Here is a 21,741-nt window from a genome sequence, read left to right as displayed (position 1 = left end):
TAATCCAAGCCACCCCCCCCCCTGCCTTCCCAAAAAAGAAGCCCATGGCTGTCACTTTAACTGAGGGGATGGCAATTGAATATTTAAGTATGCGCAGCTAAAAGGGCTGCATCGGCCAATCGCACAGCCTCCGCTCTCCTATTGGCTGAAGCAGGGTAGGGGGGGAGGGCAGGGGTAGGGCCGGGGGGGGGGGGGGGCGCCTTGCACAGCGCTCTGTGTATGTGTGTGAGTGTGTGTGTGTATGTGTGTGAGTGGCCGTGTGTGTGTGAGTGGGGGGGGCGAGTTTTTTTTCCCTCTCCATCCTTCCTGGCTGCGCTCCCCCATTCAAGCCACTGTAGTCAGCAGAAGCAGTAGCTTAGCGGAGCTCTGTGCTGTTCGGAGGCAGCTCCCAGGAACCAGTGAATGACTGCTCTCCTCGGAGTGGAGGAGAGGAGAGGAGCGGCGCCGGGGAGACAGAGACACAGCTGAGGAGCCAGAAACAGAGCGAGAGCAAGAGTGCAAAAGAGAGAGCAACAGGGAGAGAGGGAGAGAGAGAGAGAGAGAGAGAGAGAGAGAGAGAGAGAGAGAGAGAGAGAGACATCAGGAGACAGACAGTGGAGCGGAGCAGAGAGAGGTAGGGGGAGTAGGAAAAGAAGAAATGAAAGAAGGAAGGGAGAGAGCCACTGTCAAGTGCCTGGTCCGCGGAGCACTGCAGCTGCACTAAATCTGGGGGCTGTCACGCCGCCGCGCACCGCAAGCCCCCCCGCCAGACAGCTCGCAGGGAGAGAGAGAGAGAGGACAGGGAGGAGGAAGACACAAAGACACAAAGACGGAAAGAAAGAGAGGATTGATTTAAAGAGGGTGTTTCTCTTCTTCTTTCCTGCTGCTCTTTTGGAAAAGGCAGGGATGGGAACCCGCGGTGGCTCTCCTTCAGCGGCTCTCCAAACTTCCCCCCCAGGGAAGGTGCCTTTGGACCGTCCGGCGGGGAGCAGCGCTTCACACGAGTGACGGGAAGAGAGGAGACTCAGAGAGAGAGAGAGGACCGCCGCGAGAGGAGAGGAGAGAGAGGAGAGAGGAGAGGAGAGGAGAGCGCTCCACACAGACAACAGACCGGCGACAGAGGAGCCCCGCGCTCATCTCCTGGACGGGATACCGCGCTCACAGGGAAGGGAAGCCAGGACCCGGGAGGACACAGCTCTCTGTTCACCGCTCGCCCCTCCGCTCCAACCTCCCCACCACCGCCACCACCGCCACCGCCGCCGCCGCCGCCACCGCCACCTGCTGACCCCTCCACCCTCCCCGCCCTCCCACCTCCACCCCTACCACCTCCACCGGACCCGTACCGCCCGCCCGCCCGCCTACCCGGAGAGTGGCGGCGCATGCTCTTCTTCTCTGCATGTCCTGATCCCCACTGCTCGGCAGTCGCACAACACTCATGGTCGATGCCAAGGGAAGGAACATGAAATGTCTGACCTTCTTGTTGATGCTTCCCGAGTCGGTCAAGAGCAGGTCCAGTAAGAGCCCCAAGACGGCCAGCCCCAGCGGCAGCTCCAAACTGCCGCCGGTCTGCTACGAGATCATCACCCTGAAGGGAAAGAAGAAGAAGAAGATGGCCGCGGATATATTTCCCGCCAAGAAGTCGCCGTCCGGGTCCAACGACGGCGGCGACAGCTCCGTCACCAGCACCACCATCACCACCAGCCCCAGCAGCAGCAGTGACAGCAGCAGCAGCAGCAGCAGCAGCAGCGGCTCGGTGCAACAGTACCACCAGCAGAACCTCAACAACAACAACACCATACAGAACTGCAACTGGCAGGGACTCTATTCCACCATCAGAGAGAGGTGGGTGCTCTTGTGCCTTCAGACCGCTGGCCCCCGGCGGCAGCAGGGACCGACACGGTTCACCCTCACCTTGGTGGAGCTTCACTGGCAGTGAGCTGCGCAGGTTAAAGTGCGATACATAGTGGAGGGGGGGGGGGGGGGGGTTTGAGGACAGCTTTGAGACAGAACGTTGAACTGTGAGGTTTGACATGTAAGGGGCATGGCGTGAAGCGCATGGGTTTCAGCATTGGCATGGGTCTGTTGTGTGTGCTGTGTGTGTGTTTGTGCGTGTGCCCTTGGGGGGGTTGACCATGGCTGTGTGTTAAGGCATCGTACAGTGGATGGGGAATAGAGTGTAGTGAATGCGTGCGTGTCCGTTGTGGTTCAGATGTGTGTGTTTCTGTGGTGTGTGCACAGCTCTGTGTCTTTTCTCACGGGTGCCTTGTTAATGGATGTTTATGCGTACATGCATCCTTCTGCTTTTGTGCGTGCGTGTGTGTGTAGGTAGGTAGGTCTCCCTGCTGCTCTGCCCTTAATCTGCCGGGGCTGCTATAGCTCTGCTCACTGCCTCTCCAGTCTCTCTACACCACACGCACGCACGCACGCACGCATGCACGCACGCACACACGCACACACACAGACACACACACAGTCACTGTGACCCGAGCTCAGGGCTGCTGACATGCACCGGGTGTGTTTGATATGCACAACAGGCGGAGGGTTGCTGTGCACTAAAAGCACAATGTTTACCTTGGCCTATCAGTAGAAGACCCCAGATGTCCAGGCTGAAATGTGTGCGCTTTGTTGTGGCGCCAGAACACCATGTAGCTGTTTGTCTGCCCCAAACTGTGACATGTTCCACCACTCCATAATATATGAACCCTGGCTTTGTTATTGGTTCCATTCTTTCAAAGTGAGGATTTTCCAACGGGCTCGACGGTGTCCACTGGCCTGTTGTGGCACACTTCACTAATCCACAGACACAGATGTGTACGTGTTAAACAGTAAATCAATACAGGGCGTTGCTTGTGAATATGATGCCGATCCATGCATGATGTCAATGTTCTTCATCTGAGACCTGACAGGATTATTGGACTCACTTTGATGACAAATGATTCAAAGACATCTCGGTTAATCTATTTCATATGGAAAAGGTAATCTTTTCATGGCAGGTCGTCGGATTACCATCCAGTCTTCATATTGATATTCTAACGTTAAAAAACACCCAGATTGGTTTTGTGGTTGTTTTCCAGCTTTCTCATGCTCTCCCCCCCCCCCCCCCCCCCCCCCCCCCCGCCCCCGTACATGCACCACGCTAACACCTTCCTCCTATCGCTCTGCTTCACAGGAACTCTGTGATGTTCAACAATGAGCTGATGGCAGATGTTCACTTCCTGGTGGGTCAGCCCGGAGGAACGGAGCGGCTGCCCGGACACCGGGTAAGGCTCTCATCACGCAGTCCTGTCACGGCCGCCACTGTCGCCGCCGCTACCATTAATAAACAGCGCGTCAGCCGGGCCAAATGTTGTTGGTTTACATCTTATCAGCATCGCTCCCGCACGCACACATAATTATGCGCGCACAAGCACACACACACGGAACCACATGCGTGCACGTGCACACGCAGCGTTTAAACACAGTTTGCCAGCGATAGTGGCCCTTTTGTGCTCCGTCTTTCACTTTAGTGCCACGTGCCTCTGCTTCTGCTGCGAGACACTCTTCTATTATTTATGCAAATGAGACCGGGTGATGGACGGGGGAGTGTTGGGGAGGGAGGGAGGGGAAGGGAAGGGCTGCTCTCATTGGCTGCCATCGCACCCAGGGTTAATTCCATTGCACTCTGGGTCAAATTCCCTGTGTCTGCTCTTTGGCGGGTTTCACCCCAACTAGCACCACCACCACCCTGCTGCATTTATTGTTATCTTCTTTAAAATATATAATATAATATTAAATATAATATTATTATATTGTTAAACATTTAAATATGCTATATTCTTTATGGGCCTTTTCTTTCTATTTCCCCTTTTATTCATTTAATTGCCAATTTAGGCATTTGTTACAATCTTCAAGTTTTTTTCTCTGCAACGGCTTATATAAGTAGAACGATTACGAGGGCCATTTGGTGGTTTATACTCACGCAAAGCTAACTCCCATTATTTCATCACGATCCACCTGTGAGGCTCCCCCGACCTCGCTGTTTTCCAGACGTTCATGGTCATTCTTTTTAAAGGTCTGTCGTATTCTTGTAAGCCCCGTACCCCCACACGTAGCAGGACATCACTGTCAAGGCTCTGGGTGAATAGGAGCGCACAGTCATGTGTAGAAAATATGTAGAAAGGGATTCAGCCGCCACTTTTCCACTACAATTAATTGCAATGACCGTCCGGTTCACATTGGCCTGTCGCCCACGGTTTGCTGAGTCAGTGAGTGTTTGCGGATGATGTTTTTTTGGCCGTTGAACTTGAGTGGAAAGCATTTTGAGAAAGGACATTTTAGATGATTAGACTGCTTCCTGTATTAAACCAACAGTGATGATGTTGTCCTGCCCTGCGGTTTTTATGACATCCATTTGGCATGAATTCAGATTCTCAATAGCAATTTCATCTACCAGGTAACCGTTTTCCTCGGATGGATTGATGGCACACTTGAGAGATGTGCGACATTTCGTTTTTTATCTTTGTCGCAGTCTCGTTAGTCATTAGCAACTTGAATTTCAAGTCACCCCATTGAGAGTAAATATGTGATTTTTAAGGTTTTCACACACACACACACACACACACACGGACACGCACGCACACACACAGGCAGGCACACACACACACACACACACACACACACACACACACACACACACACACACACACACACACACACACACACACATGCACACGCGAACACACACACACACACACACACACACACACACACACACACAAGCAGAAATGCATGCATGAATTACTTGAGTATAATTGCGGTATTCACCAGTCCTTCTATGTTACATCCTGAAATCATCCTGGTATTGTGTTGCCTCTGATTTCATCAGCAGATAAGTTCATTCATTAACAGCTGTAAACCAAACGTGTGGTTGTATTGCTCTCCATTCACTTGTGCTCTTTGGATTGTTCGCACATTTCTTTCGGCAGCGGTGGCTGGGGATTGGGTGCGTTGGATATGTGTCTCTCTTTGTCCCCAGAGGGAATGGGGGTTGTGAATCTAAGCACCGCTCACTGTGCAGGAACCTTCTAATGACTTTACACTGATACACACCGAAACATTGTACAGCGTTCTTTGTTTAAGACTGAAAAGAACTGCAGTGCAAATAAATTACGATTTTGACAACTTCCTACAATTACACGTTTCCCCCCTCTCTGTGCAAATGTGTCAACATCACGGCAGACAAAGAAATTCATGTTGTAGTTTTTGATGTGTTCTTGGCTCTCATACTCTCTCTCTCTCTCTCTCTCCCAACAGTATGTTTTGGCTGTGGGCAGCTCAGTGTTTCATGCAATGTTTTACGGTGAGCTGGCGGAAAACAAGGGTGAAATCCGCATCCCTGATGTGGAACCAGCAGCATTCCTTGCCATGCTGAAGTGAGTGTAATGATATTCTTCTATTTCAATAAACTCTTGAAGGCACCAGATTTCATGTATTTCTGTCCCCTTTCGGTTCCTAACCCATTTACAATAGGGGTACGTTTCATATCTCTTCACTCGAGGCGATGGTTAAATTACCTGTAATGTGCCAACACTGAACACCAAACCCGTCGTCTATTAAGATAGGAGCTTCCAATATACTCGCCACCGTTTCAGTTTAGTCCCCGTTCTAATCGCTGTTTGGAACCAGGCGGGACTGTCACAGGACAAGATGACCCATTTCTTTACGTTGCTTCCAAAAGGAAAAACGTGTAATTCCTTTCAACTCTCAGAGTGGTATACGAACCCATTTGTCACATATTCGCATTTTCCTTCAAGCTGAATCACTCCCTATTGTTTATTGCCTTGCTCTCCTTCCTGTCCCAAGCTGTTTTTCTATTAACTCAAGCCTTCCACGTGTGGATCAATCCTAAATGCCAGACTGTATGAGTAACGCAATCACTTCTACCGCGCTTCCAATTACACTTTTTGTACAAAGAAGAAGGGGGGGGGGGGGGGGGGGGGCGGTCATGGGATAACTTAATAAAAAAAGGCGTATCTACACTAAACACAAACACCACTTCCAACTAACAGTCTGAGAGCTAATACTCCCCCCTTCCCCCCCCCCCTTCACACCCACAGGTACATCTACTGCGACGAGATCGACCTCAGCGCCGACACGGTGCTCGCCACCCTCTACGCCGCCAAGAAGTACATCGTGCCGCACCTGGCGCGCGCCTGCGTCAACTTCCTGGAGACCAGCCTGAGCGCCAAGAACGCCTGCGTGCTGCTCTCCCAGAGCTGCCTGTTCGAGGAGCCCGAGCTCACGCAGCGCTGCTGGGAGGTGATCGACGCGCAGGCCGAGCTGGCGCTGCGCTCCGAGGGCTTCTGCGACATTGACGCCCAGACGCTGGAGAGCATCCTGCAGCGGGAGACGCTCAACACCAAGGAGCTGGTGGTGTTCGAGGCGGCGCTCAGCTGGGCCGAGGCCGAGTGCCAGCGCAAGGACATCACGCTGTCCATCGACAACAAGCGCAAGGTGCTGGGCGAGGCCGTGTACCTCATCCGCATCCCCACCATGGCGCTGGACGACTTTGCCAACGGCGCGGCGCAGTCGGGCGTGCTGACGCTGCACGAGACCAACGACATCTTCCTGTGGTACACGGCCGCCAACAAGCCCGAGCTGCAGTTCGCCAGCGAGCCGCGCAGGGGGCTGAGCCCGCAGCGGTGCCACCGCTTCCAGTCCTGCGCCTACCGCAGCAACCAGTGGCGCTACCGGGGCCGCTGCGACAGCATCCAGTTCGCCGTGGACAAGCGGGTGTTCATCGCCGGCTTCGGGCTGTACGGCTCGAGCTGCGGCTCGGCCGAGTACAGCGCGCGGATCGAGCTGAAGCGGCAGGGCGTGCTGCTGGGCCAGAACCTCACCAAGTACTTCTCGGACGGCTCCAGCAACACCTTCCCCGTGTGGTTCGAGTACCCGGTGCAGATCGAGCCCGACACCTTCTACACGGCCAGCGTGGTGCTGGACGGCAGCGAGCTCAGCTACTTCGGGCAGGAGGGCGTGACGGAGGTGCAGTGCGGCCGGGTGACCTACCAGTTCCAGTGCTCCTCAGACAGCACTAATGGAACCGGCGTGCAGGGGGGACAGATCCCCGAGCTCATCTTCTACGCTTGAACTCTTTCATCTTCTGGTCTCCCCTGGCCTGGAGACACTTTACATCAAAAGGGTACAATGAGTAACATTGAGTTGGCATTAGTTAATGCAGGGATAAGTATCGACAACGGTTAACTAACAGCTAATTAACAGTTAAGTCATGGTTTGATCCTTTACTAATGGTGTTAGTTAACTTGTCAACTAAGGTATCTTTTTATACATGAACTAGGTTTAGCAGTAAGCATCATATGATGATGAATAAATGAATCTCTTAGTTAACATGAACCCCAGTAGTACACATGAACACATGATTACTAGACCGTTTGTTAACTGTTAGTTCATTGTTGGTTAGTGCTTATTGATTTAGCTAATGTTATATAAAGGTTAATTCTTGTACCCTTATTGTTAAGTGTTACCACTCCACTTTAAAAGACACTTAAGGAGATATAGCTGTCTATAATGCCAGTCTTTGTCAATGCCTAATAATCACTTTTGTGCGAAAAAATAAAGACAAAAAAAGCAGAGGAAAAACTTTAAAAGGATCCCGAGGGATTTGTACAGTTTGTAAGATGTCAAAGTGAAAAGCCAACTGGCTGGATCTGTTGAATCTTGCCTCCAATTGGCAGGCAAAAAGCCCTCAAGAAAGAATCTTTTTGCTATTACTGTGCATGTATAAATGTGTAAAAGTTCATAAATGTAACTGTATATAGTGTACTGCCACTTTTGTGGCCAGTCCTTAAAAATAGCTTCTATAATTAATATGCTATGTTTATTATTTGTATGCTTGCATACAATGCACATATATAAACATATGGATATATATATACAGTATATATACATATATGTGTATATATATAACCATATATGTATATATAAACATAAATATGTATATATACACATACAGTATATGTTTATACATATATGTATGTGTGTATATATGTATGTATATGTATATGTATATGTATAGCAATAGTTGACTTTATTTTTCAATTCGATTAGCACTATTATCACATACAGTATTAAAGTGGAACAGAAAATAAGGCCATGCCTTCATGGACAGAACTCTGATTACTGTTCAACAGCAATTCTATCTTAAAAAATGTCACACCCGTTATCGTCGTTTTGTATTTGAGTGTTGCAATTGAAACCTTCAGCTTTTGAGACTTTCAAGATAGTGATGTGGCACTCAAAGAGAGCTTGAGGACATGGGAGGGAGGTCTTAGACTAGGCAGCACCAGGAAGCACTACACGTAATGCGACCATCCCTCCCCCCACGCCCAGCCCCAGCATCCTCTGTACTTGTCGGAAGCAGATTTCCCCCGAACCACAAACCACTTATTGCTATCCACTCCACCATCTCTCCCGCCGCAACGCCTCCAACATCAGCGGCGCCTAGGTTTACGGTCGAAATAACTGAGAAGAATGAATTGATGCTATTGAGAGGAAATGCCGATGATTTCTTCTCTTTTGTTTTTTGGTTTATTGTTATTTTTGTTCACTCGTTTTCTCAAGGGGGTCAATGTCAATGGTTGAGTCAGTGTGTGTGTGTGTGTGTGTGTGTGTGTGTGTGTGTGAGAGTGATGTGAGGCAGCATACAATGAAGCATTTAACAAATATAATGCTGAATAATTGCACCGATCTGAGTTTGGGATTAGATGTGTTAGCCTTTTTGATCTTTTTTTTATTTGTCATTTCAACTTTGTGATATCGTATCTGCTTCTATGTGTGAGGTAAACATCCACGCTTGTGTCTGTATTGGGGACAGCAGAATTAACCGGGCAGTCTGAGGTTCATTTCCTGCGTTTACATGCTACAGTGCTGAGAGACCTATGAATGTGTATGACTGTCAATGATGCAAATAAAACCAAACAGGTGGTACAAGCTGTTTTTTCTGTATCCTGCTTTCCCCCCACGAAAAACAGGGAATCTACCATGAACAGAGAGAACAATAGATCAAAGACAGAGCGAAGGAAATGCTTGTTGTTGTTTTGCGCTGATGATGGATAATGGGCAAAGGCAATTTTCAATGTACTACTCGCTCCCTGTCTCTCCTTACCATGTTTGCATCACACCAAAGAGGATTACGCTAAACCCCCTCTCTCTCTCTCTCTCTCTCTCTCTCTCTCTCTCTCTCTCTCTCTCTCTCTCTCTCTCTCTCTCTCTCTCTCTCTCTCTCTCTCTCTCTCTCTCTCTCTCTCTGAGTATGATCAATGTGAAAGCAATACCAATTAGAAGAGGCTGTACCTGTGCAGCATTGGCTCTGCGATAACATCCCGATAGGCGTAAACATAAAAGGGCAAAACGAAAAGATAAACAGAAGCAACAACTGGCTTTGGTTTTTACACCACTTCAACACATTCAGTCACAGTTGGGCCCACATTGATCATTTTAGTCTGGTGTGTGTCCAGTTGGATACAACATCAATCTTATTTTGCCTTCTTATTATCTGTCAGGAGACGTCAATATCAACATGTATATATATATTCGTTTTACTTCACAATCTTCGACTTTCAGCGAGTGTTATCTCGATTCTGTCAAATGCCAAGAAACGATCTGGAAACACTAAAGCGCTCCACTCCTGATGTGGCAGAGACGCGGCTATTCGACCGCCTGGACCTATTGATGTCGGCTGGTGAACAAAGAAACAATAGTTCCAGACCGCGTTGCAACACAAAGCCCACGGGTCAGACTGGTGCCTGGATAAACAAACAAGACACACCACGTTAGACCATGCCAAACAGGTAAAACACTGGATTTTAAAAAGGAAACATTTCACTTACATTTACATTTAGGGCATTTAGCAGATGCTTTTATCCAAAGCCACTTACAATAAGTACAGTTGAAGAAAAACAGCAATATATCACGTCAGTACAGTAAGGATGTCCATAGAACCAAGTACTAACAATCCCTAGGTTAACCCATTCCCCGTAAACAACAAAGCTAGGTATGATAAGACGCTACACAATGCACAGTACTATTTTTAAGGACGTACATCCGTTTGTATGTTTGTAACCAGCGACCTACACCAACGATGACCTGAAACCGTGAGACGCGAACACATGTCTTACTACACCAACACATACATGGTGATGCTGTACAAAGCCGCTCTGACCCAGAGTGAAGGAGGATGGCAGCGAGTTGATTACTCAGACACTCAATAACGTCCGGGGCAAGTTTGACATAACCAGTGAGCATGACGCCCCTGAGGAATTGAACTCAATACGCTGCGGGACCGGGGTGGCGCTCGGCCATTCCTCCCCATCGTGGGGCTAATGTCAAGGGCCACCTCATTCATTTTGTTCGGGGTGGGGGAGGGTGGGGGTGGATGCCTGGGTAAGGGGTCTCACAAAGGAGGAAACGCACGGTGGCCCTAGGTTTCGTCCCAGAACGGTGCCTTCTCCCTCCCGTCTCCCTCGCGATCGACGACACCCGATATCCCGAACAGCGCAGAGAATTAAACCCGAGGTCTGAAAACTTCTAACCCAGCTGCTAATGGGTTTTCACCCCTTTAACAACAAGCTGCTGAGTTGTAGAGAAACGGCAAGGGAAGGGAGGTTATACACATGCAGGTGTGCAGGTATCCACCGGCAGATTTAGCTTCTTCTGAGTAAGGTTTTCCAGAAGTGTCTACAAACAGTTTTTCCCTTTCCCTTGGTTTTTTCTGGTTCAGTGCTGGTCAAGGTCAGCGAGTAAGGGCAGGATAGCTTCCCTATGTCTTTCAGCACAGCGCCGTCAAGCTGTGAGGGGAATACGGCCACTGGAGAGCCCGTTCTTTCACACGGCCGCAGGATCAAAGCACAGACTTTGTGTTCGCTCCTCTGATTAATTGCAAAGAGCGCTGTTTATCTATCAAACCCTTCCCCGAAAGCACCAGTCACCAGTGCATCCATCACAGGCCCATTATGTGATTAGATGGTACTGGGTGTAAGTGTTTCAAAAGCATTCGGAAAAGGGCAAATTTGTTGATGCCGAAGAAAACGTCTCGTATTCCCTTCTCTGTGATGGGAAATGTAATCAAATGTAATGAAGCTTGAAACAAAATGTACACTTGGGCATCAATGGGGGTTCTGTCAGCGGACGTGAATAAATAAAACATGCATTATTAATAAAGGTTTTGGTGTAATGAGTGAATCGCTCCGGGCATCATAAGATCCACGTGAGGAGAAACTTTGGATATTTGACTTTACGCTTTCACAAGTCTGACGCCTCTCTTTCACGCCACGCGCGACACAATCACGGCGCAGTGATTTCCATGAATCCTATTAGCACGGACCCCAGCTGCTCTCGGGAACTTCCTCGCCGTCATGACTGACACGCCAGACGTGCGTTGTCTTGCAGTTCAAGAAATGAGGACAATGCTGTGGATGAGGTGCAATACCCCTCCCCCCGCATGCACACGCTAACACACACACACGCAGGCAGGCACACACATACACACACATATGCGCATGCGCACACACAAACACACACACACACACACACACACACACATACACACACAAATGCACTTGCAAATACACGCATACACACACTCGCGCACAAACACAAACACACACACAAACACGTTTGTTTGTGAGAAGCCATGAGACCATGAGGGTTTATATGTCTAAACGTTCCTTATATTGTGTTTTGATTAACGCTCACTGGAGGATTCCAGACTGGGGATTCCACAGCGGGAAGCGTGTGGATTACCAATGATCAGGAGCCCTAATGGCCCCGGGAAGATCGATGGCACTCAGCTCATCCAACAATGGAGGAGCAAACAAGTCAAGGAGGCGTCGCGTTTAGGAGAAAGGAGGCGGTTTGCTCACCTGATGGACGTTTGGGTTCGAACCATTACAGCTGCAGCGTTTACTGCTGGACCGTCGCCTCCACTGGCTCAGGATTACTGGTGGATGAGCTCCTGAATGCGCTGCTGTGTTGTCTATCAATATTCTGTCACTGATTATTGATAGACGACACAAAGGCGCATTCACCCAAGACCGACAGTCAATGGTAACCCTTTACAACAAGGGCACATCCATTAACCATTAATTACCATTAGTTAACGCCCAAGTAACCATCGTTAGGTAGCATTAGCATAGTGGTTAGGGTGAGGGGATTGGAGTTATCCCTAACGCCCTCACTCTAACCCCCATGCTAATGCTATATAATAATGCTTAATAATAAAAACCCTAACATTATGCTAGAAGCGGTAATGTCTTTATTAATACCATTCTGAACATGAACACCATCACCTTAGTTAACATCAAATCCAAAACCACTTTATTAAACCCTCTGGCGGCAATTTGTAACGAGCAGCTTGTATACAGAGAACAGTAACACAACAACAACAATACAACAACATGAACGGCATTAGTAAACAAATTAGTATAGGATTACTAGAGCAGTAAACTGTTAGTAAACGGCTAGTTAATGCTCCTTTGCTTAATGCTCTGGCTAGTTAATGCTCCTTTGAAAGGTTAATTCACGTATCCTTATTGTAAAGTCAATCCATGTTGGGTTGGAGAGATCTTTCTGTGTTAAGACTCTTAATGAGGAAAGATTCATGCATCGTGTTGTGGTTGTTTCTTTCCACGTGTCACGTTGAAGCATATTTGCCAAAATGAAATAGGTTATGCAATGTGGTCACTATCTTCCTGACTTCACCGTGACTCACACACTCTCTGCACCTCTCGCACAACTTGCCAACTGTAAATAAGCATCTCACAAACTGAGGGTCAGAGACAAGCAGAGACATTCCAGTTTTCTCACTTTCCACTGAAAAATCAACCGTACAACCGCGCGCGCGCGTGTGTGTGTGTGTGTGTGCCTACGTGCGTGTGTGTGTGTGTGTACACGTGAGTATGTGCACGTGTATGTGTGAGTGTATGTGTGTGCGTGTGCATATGCATGTGTGCACGTGTGCAGTTTCCTAGAGGCTGACCACATCCAGCTGTTCGTGACCACATGGAATCAGCAGCCAAGCACTCCAGGCAATCACAAACTCACTCCACCATATCCTGACCACTCCCACCTCATTCCCATATTCTTCATTTCAAATGAATAACTAATGGAGGAATGGGGGCGGGGGGAGCAGTGAGATAAAATGAGCAAAATCCCATTAAAGAAGAACAATATTCAGGGGTGGATGTATCTTTTATAGTTAGATTCAGACAATTCCCTTTTTCCCCTATTCCCCTTATCGCTATGGGGTAATCTGGACCGGATCTTAGAGGGAACGTTTGTGTACATGGCAGAATTTAAGTGCTGGATTCCCATTATGTTCGGGAGCCTCTGAACACACAGCCCACTCTGTGCCTTAAAATAAATAGTGTGCGCAAAACTGGCCCGTAAGTGTTATTAGACTGTCAGGCAAGGGCTGCTGAAGGTTACAGTGAATTGCTGTAATCCTAAAAGTAACACACACACAGACACAAAGACTCTCACGCACGCACAGACACACGCATACAAAGACACACACACACACACACAAAGACACTCACGCACACAAAGACACACACACACACACACACACACACACGCACACACACCTTATTACATTTAGAGCAAGCTGGTTGCAGCCAGCATTGCAGGAACGAAGAGAAGGAGGTGAGAGAGAGAGAGAAGGAGAGAGAGAGAGAGAGACAGACAGAGACAGAGACAGAGACAGAGACCAGAATGCACAAATCAAGGCAGCCCTCTATGCCCAAGCCTGTTAGCATTGAAGCAAAGCAGACCTTTCCCTGATAATTATCACTTAGGTTATTAGTGCAGACGCTAATGCGGCAATTAATCAAATGCCAGGATGGTGAAAGGTCACAAGGTCCGGGTCGTAGGGGCAGACGGGAACCCGATACCCGCATACGGTCCTCCGTCATCCCACCTGTCGCCCAGCCCCCTCCCTGGAAGAACCTGGAAGATCACTCCAAATAATGTCCTATTAGCTCTGTACGATTCGTTCAGCAGGCAGCCTTCATCTAATGCTAAACAGCACAGCAACGTCTCCAGATTCTCTCACTCTCTCTCTCCCTTCCTCTCTCTCTCTCTCTCTCTCTCTCTCTCTCTCTCTCTCTCTCTCTCTCTCTCTCTCTCTCTCTCTCTCTCTCTCTCTCTCTCTCTCTCTCTCTCTCTCTCTCTCTCTGTGATGTTTCAGCTGGGAGAACACCTTCACCACAGGACTCGTCCCACCCATGAGGGCTGTTGTCTCCGGCAGAAGGGACCCGGGACGTGGGGCCACATCCATGTGTTCATGTTTTACTTATCAGTGTTTTATTCATTCGCTCCGGGCCTCTGCTAAATCGCTTCCCCCGGGGTGCCGGGGCTCGGAGCGTTTCAAAGGACCATTTCTTAAAAGCATAATCTTGTCCGATTATGCCCTTGTTTGTAGCAACGGCTGTTTTTGTGGGATGCATCAATTCGAAAAGGGCCTTGATTATCACGGGATATGGACAGCTGGAGAGATTGGACTCTAGAAGACATCCTTCAACTTTTGACAGTCTCCCACCGCACACTCCAGCCCCGGTAATCAGACAAATAGAGCAACAACAAATAAACTCACAAAAGCAATCGTACCGGTCACACAAAGCAAGAGATGTCCCTTCATTACATCGTTAATACACAGCAGAGGTAAATATCCTGTCCACGCACGAACGGTGTACTCGTCCTATGAGCCACGCGATTCACTCGCGAGGACACTGCTTTTGTGTGTTTTTCTTTGGCTGTGCGTCACTGGGATGGATGCATCGGGGGAGATCCGTTGTGCTAATGCAGTTCGTTATCACTCCGGCCTTCACTCCCCCTCCCTATATAGACCTGTCACCGTAATGGTAGAGCCCCATCAGAAACCCCAGCCCTGGCTGGTGGCAGCCTCACACGGCGCAGCGGGAGGGGGCCGACAGAGAGAGGGGCTGAGCCCTGCGGGTTTCAACAACTACAAACCCTGTTCACACTGAAGCACGTCCACCGAGGCGCGGCTCTGTGTCTTTGATAGCGTGGAGTGAGGGAGAGAGGGCCCCCATCGGCTCCCTAGGGCCAGAGATAATGAGAACCGCGCCTACTAAACACGATGTACGGGCTCCCGCGCAAATAAGCTACAACATTGATCTCCACAGTGTCTCTCGACCATCTCTCGTTCTCTCTCTCTCTCGGCCATCTCTCGCTCTCTCTCTCTTGACCATCGCTGAGGATGAGGATGCTTATGTCTCTCACTTTCGGCTCTCGCTCTCTCTCTTTCTCCTTCTCTCTCTCTCGCTCCATCTCTCTTGCTCTCTCTCTCTCTCTCTCTCTCCCTCTCTCTCTCTCTCTCTCTCCCTCTCACACAACTACTCTATTTACCTTTTCTCTATGCATGTGGTATTTGTGTGTGCGTCTATATGTTGATATGAAAGTGAGCAGGTTTGTTTGCGGCCCCCCATTCTAAATCGGTACCACAAAAACGTGTGTGTGTGTTGCGCACACGTGCGTATGTGTGTGGGCAACACACACACACGGTTATGCCAAATCAAGACATTACTATTTCACATTTCAGGCGACTGTACATTGTGTGATTTGCTTTCACCGAAACGAGGCAGGAACAAAAACTGGATATTTTGATGTGCTTTCAATTTCATACCGTCAGTCAACAGTACCTGCTTCTGAATTTGTGCACTGAAATGAATGGATAAGAACCATTCTGTCAATAATGAGATTCTATTGTCAAACAAATCAGTGAAATGAGGCAGACCGGGAGTCAGCAGTATTCCACCCTGCAGTAACAGCTTTCTTGTCCCTACACGCTTTCTGAAAGAAGGAATTGTATTGCTGCAGAGGAGTACCTTTCTTCCTCCTCTTAACATTAATATGACAAATAATATCTCTCACATCTAGCACTTCCTTTGTACAAATTATTGTGATGAGAAGAATAGCGTTTGCCATTGAACAGAGCGTTGCGTGCGAGATTTCTTTAAAAATAGAAAACTAATAAAAAAACGGTCTGCTTTTCGGGCCGGACTTTCACAATGTATTGTCCTCATGCGTTTTATGGCGTATATACCGGGGAATCTAGTTATAGAGCCTCTACCGACGTCTTTGGAACGAGAAACTAAATAAAACTACACTGTGTGAAATACATTCGCTTTTCTGTGCAATGGTAAAAAAAAAAACGAGGCATTACAGAAATGCTCTTGTACTAAAGATCCTATACACATCATAGTCATAAACGCTGTGAAACTGATACAGCAGCAATAGCTGTGGAAATATCTCTGTATATCTGAATATAATCACCGTTACAGCTGCCCTATCGGGGCATGATTGTCAAGCTGATAATAAATGTGATGTTGGTGAAGCAAAGAATTTCTCTCATCAAACTATTAGCTTGGGTAATTAGCTGCAGCTGGCTCAGCTGTAAGGAGACAGTTAGCGCGCTGCTGTGATGCGACACTCTTCCACTTATGTTGTGATTTACATGGTTCAGGAATACTGCAATGTCAATTGCTCGCACTTTATTACAATTAGTTCTCTCGGGCAAAATACTATTTATTTGATATCATGTAATTGGAAAGTAAAAAACATGACAGCGTGATAGTTGACAGCGTGAAGTCTTATATGATATGTTTACGTCTTTATATCTTGTACTCTTTCATTATGTTATCGCTATACTGTTCTTACTTTATACTTTCTTAGATTCTATAATATAGAAGTATATATATATATATATATATATATATACATATATATATGTATATATATATATATAAGAACATAGTTTTTCTTAATGAAGTTTGAGAAGATATTTTAGATTTGTTTTGTTGTTGATGCTGCTTCCTCAGACCAATTTGGAAGTCCATTTCCTCCCAAAACGTCTCACAAAGAAAGTATTTTTTACCTCACCACCTTCACAAATACCATAAAAGGTACCTAGGTTTCCTTCCCCTGGCCTTCCGAAATCACTTCCTCTCTCCCTTGAGATTCAGAATCCCATCCTGCGTCAACCGATCACAGGACACGAGGTGAATAAATGCCGTGTTCATTGGAAGTACTTTTCTGCACACCATTGCACACATTTTGTATGCCCCCTCAGTCTCGGAAGCCTGGAACCTCTCTGTATTACTTATGTAGGCGATGTTCCCTTGGAACGGAAAACGGCAGTAGCATACCTGATCTGATGGATGGACCATCCTATAGATGTCAGGGGGAGGGCTGAGGCAATGATGACATCTTCACACTGCATGATGGATGTAACGAGAGCGACCGGAAATCTGGGGTGAGCTGCTGGCTTCCCCATGAGGACCCACCGCATGACGCCTGTGAAGCACAGGAGTTTAGAGCAGCCGGCTGGAATACATGCATGGCAAGTGTAATGATATCCACTCAAGGGAGCCCCATAATGAAGACAGTGTTTGCGGACGGGCTTAGCAGAGATTGCGTCGGAGCAGACGTGTGCTTGTTTCTGAAGTACCTGGCATCAGCTGTACGATGCAAAAACAGGACTGTGTTTGCTCAGTGTTTGAACTGAGCTGTATTGTATTGATTAACATTGAAACACACGTCCCTGTGGATACAAATGATAATGACAATGAGGACGTATCATGTGTTTGAAAAAACGCAAGGGGACCTGTCGTCCTCGACCAGGAAAAAACAATACTACACACTGTCCCAACAATGCGAGCCCTGCGTTTGATATTCACACTTATTCAGTTTGCCATGTTTCACGAGTGTCTCATGAATAATTTCCGAGCGCTGAATGTAAACGAAAACCAGAGGGAAATATTCCTGACACTACTAATTAAAATCGAGACGCGCGTCGAACGAGTGTCCCGAAATACATAAGAAAACAATGGGACGATGAGGGGAATAATGACGAGGATAAACACCAGCGCAGCACTAATGAAGGGCCCGCTGATTGTTAATGACGGGCAGGAGAGGAAAAGCCTTCTCATCCACTGAAATCAGAGCGCCTAAACGACAGGCCGTGTTCCACTCGCTGTCACCGTATGGCGGGTAGTGCGACGCGTGCGCACACCAACCGGAAAAAAAGCCAACCGACGTGTCAGAGCTCAGCAGAAGCGGAGCTTAGCAGAAGTGGTGAGGTTTTTCTTCCATTGAACAGTGATCCATCTCACCACCCCCCCACCCCAACACACCACACCCCCACCCCCGCCCTCCTCCCGTCCCCCCTGGCCCCCCTCGCCACCCCCCCCCCCCGTCCCCCCGGTCCCCCTCGCAGTGCATCACACTCATAACGCCGGTGGAGGAGGAGGAGGAGGAGCCGGTGGAACTCTCATTTCTCAATGATGAAATTCCTTTGATCTCGCCTATTTTCCATAACAAAGAGCCACATAAAGCATTCGATGCGCTATAGTGTCACTGTAAACCAGCAGTCAGGTAGGGGGTGGGGGTTGGCGGGGGGGGGGGGGGTATGTTGCCAACGCAGTGTTCTCTACTTCCAGGAACGCATTGAACACATCGAAGGTTGTGCAATATTTGCGGGTGCCTTGCTTAAGTTAAAGACCGCACCGCCTCGCCACCCATCCGTGAAGCCAGACGGTGAAAGACTCGTGCAAGGGGCTAATTCACTTCATTATTCAGTTGGCGACGCAATTTGCTGCCCATCAATTACACAGATTTCGTGTCCAGATACATTTAATATATTTTTCTACTAATTTAATTGGTATAATCGCAGTCAGAGAGTCTTTCACACAGGACCCCAATTTGTGGTTCAGTGACACCACGGGGCCCGCGCCATTGTAATCCACGCAAGCGTCACATTCCTCCCTTCTCTTTTCATGTTGATAAAAGCCTTACGATGAAATGGTGGGCAAGGGGAGGGCTAATTCCGCCTAGGGGTGCAGACCGGGTGTCCGGCTCTAATTTAATGGCGGCACTAAAGACAAAAGATGGACCCGCGGGATGTTTAACGACAGGGCCTGTCGATGACGAGCAAGGTGGCCGCTCACCTGTGAGCGGCGTTGCAGACAGGCGGCTTTGGGGCAGCTCTTCTGCGCCCGTGCTGATGAGGAGGGTCCAGGATCGATGAGACTTGGAAATTGGCAACGGACGGGAGAATCAGCGGTGATTGTGGAAACGCGATTAAAACTCTGAGCCGCTGGGATCTCCTTTCAATACTAATTATTTTGTACTTATTCTTCGGTCGGCTTTCTTCTATTTTTATCGCGGCACTGAGTAATTGCAGGGCTGCCTCACTGGAATCGTTTGGGCATTATGACCACACGAGAAAATAAAAATGAAAAGTAATATTGATAGAGAAGCAATTATTTATTGCCCCATGTCTCAGTCCATGTCACTTGACATTTTTACTCGCTTTCTGAGCTGATCAATACACCTACGATGGCCCTGTAGTTGAATTGAATGTTTCCCAGATCAACCAGAAGCCTCATAAAGTCTGAATCGATCAAAAAAGGCACAGGGACCTTGCCCAGCCTTGACCAGACTCACTCATAGGATACTCCAACACCGAAAGCACCGCCACTAACGGCCGGGATAGCTGAACACATCCTGACGAGAGCGATGCACGGGTGATCTTATGAAACCATTAAGGCACTTTCCGTAATCTGGACGTGTGCAGAGACGTTTCATAAATTATGCTTAAGCAGTACTAGTAGGTCATTCAAATATTCAATACGGCACCTCAGGACCCGGGGAAGATTTGAAGGATTAGAGGTCGTAAGCCCAGGCCGGTTTGAGATATCGATCACTCCTCGCTGAGAGCTGCGTTCAATTTCCCAACAATTAGATGCAGCTGAAGGTTAATGTGCTGCCTGGCTAATCTGCTGTAGCTGTAGGAAACTCGTCTTATTTTCCTCTCCTAGTTTTCTCACTCCTTCACTCTCTCGCTCACTCCCCCTGACTTACACATATCCTCTCTGGATTTAACATAAAAATAAAAAAAGGCAAAATGTTCTGGACTAAATCCTACTTAGCGATGTCAAAGCACAGTCTTGTTCTCCTTTATGCAGTCATCTCTTGATCCATAGTGATCCATAGTGATCCACAGAGCGGTGGGCCCAGTGGATCAACTCCCCATTACTACCATCATCAATAACGTAATGCAACGGTTATCAACACGGATGGGCTCTGATAATCGATAAGGACGCAATCCAATAAATCAACAAATCCTCATTACACGTGGACCCTAATGAAGGCATCCTAACCTTGTCGGTCGGAGGAGGAGGGTGCTCGGAGCCTAACCCGGATTGCAGAATTCTGATTGGTTCCCAGGGTGACCTTGTCGTGACCACCACTGGGCCCACTCTGTGTTTTAATAGGCCGGGTGTAATGCCCAGCGGCGTAATGTTTCTATCGCTCCTTCTCCTCCCGCCGGCTTTATATTATTCTGAGGACGTGGCTGTAGGCCGTGCTGCGTGAGAATGATATTTGTCTTGTGGGCTGTAGGTTAATTTCTCCAGTGTGCCACGCAGGGTGTGTGTGTGTGTGTGTGAATAGTGTTAGAAATAAACTTACCCTTGCATCGCATTGCATTTAGTTTATAATCCCTGTAGTTGGAAGCAAGCTACGGCAGCGGCGGACTGATATTACCTGGAGTGCGCTTCTCTGTTTACCTTCTGCTGTAGTGAATTGGTTGCTACACCGGAGCAAAGTGAAATTCCGACGCTGCTTAGAAAGTAGTCCCCCAAAATGTAATGTGATCATTGCGATACAAGGATAGTTTTATTATTCTATCAACACAGACATTTACATCGATAGTCGGCTATTATAATTGGTTTGCCTTGGGTGTACTGTGGAGTGGGTAAAACTGTTTTTATTGGCAGGCTAGCAGTTCCCCTCGAATTGCGCTAGCCTAGAACCAGCGATTTCTGCAACTAGAAGGACTGAATGAAAAGTGTTGAAAACGGTCTCCAATGATAAATAACACACTGGCTCACTTGGAAATGAGATCCATTGTCCAAAATCCCAAACTACCCCTTTAAGCGAAACTTGAAAAATACTAGGACCAGGATCAGTACCCAGCGGAGATATGCTAAGGTGAATCAGAGTGCAGGGCAGGGAGTTTCAGTTCATTCCAAAACAAGGAACAATGAATAACGGTGATACAAGACGAGTTCTGCACAGAATGCTTTTCTGAGATGAGAATACGTTTTGGCTTTACTTCCAGACGGTTTTGGCGAAGAGCCAAGAGAACATGAGCCTCGCTCTGATTGGCCAGAGTTGTTGACCAATGAAGGACTATGGTCAGTAGGTCAAGTGACCTGAACAGAAAATGAAAGCAGCATGAAAACTGAACATTGAGTGTATTTCCGAAGAAAAATAATGACCTGGATTCAAAAGCCGCCTAAATGAATATGTAAGATAACGTATTCTAGTTGTGGTTTCTAGCTGCACTCATCCCTCCTAGCCTGGACTTAAATGGGAAAGGAAAAATGGTCTGTTCACAAGCGCGGCCATTAAGACGAGTGCATCTAAATTCAGAAGCCCTTTCGCATCAAATTAAATAATTTGCAGCTAATAGAGTGTGGTCATTTCCTGTTTTAATGATGGTTTTAAATGTGTGAGCTTGGGGACTTGCTCTCATCTAGACCACAGTAAACCTAGCTTTCCATAGAGAGCAGGGAGAGACCGTTACAAGTGAAAGCCTGATGTTGTTTTTCGTTATGTTGTTTGTATTTCAGTAGCAGCTATTATTAGCCTTATTTGACCCATGCGCTACCTGACAACATG

General features: G+C 47.8%; 1 protein-coding gene across 3 annotated transcripts; it reads left to right on the top strand.

Moving 5' to 3' along the window:
- Window positions 1–1,414: 1,414 nt before the first annotated feature.
- On the top strand, window positions 1,415–7,107 carry btbd3b (BTB (POZ) domain containing 3b; the record flags this gene model as incomplete). Of its 3 annotated transcripts, none has more annotated exons than XM_084470370.1 (5): window positions 1,415–1,623; window positions 1,720–1,821; window positions 3,149–3,239; window positions 5,272–5,390; window positions 6,075–7,107. In XM_084470370.1, the coding sequence occupies 5 exons, from the start codon at window positions 1,415–1,417 to the stop codon at window positions 7,105–7,107; spliced, it is 1,554 nt and encodes a 517-aa protein (XP_084326496.1). The 3 variants fall into 3 exon arrangements, with proteins under 3 accessions (XP_084326496.1, XP_084326495.1, XP_084326494.1); XM_084470369.1 differs by having other exon boundaries at window positions 1,714–1,821; XM_084470368.1 differs by having other exon boundaries at window positions 1,708–1,821.
- Between the last annotated feature and the right edge of the window lie 14,634 nt (window positions 7,108–21,741).

Source organism: Micromesistius poutassou (genome assembly GCF_964030765.1).
Source record: "Micromesistius poutassou genome assembly, chromosome: 7".
Classification (NCBI taxonomy): domain Eukaryota; kingdom Metazoa; phylum Chordata; class Actinopteri; order Gadiformes; family Gadidae; genus Micromesistius; species Micromesistius poutassou.
Note: the sequence above shows the minus strand (reverse complement) of the source record. Positions and strands in the feature narration are given on the sequence as shown.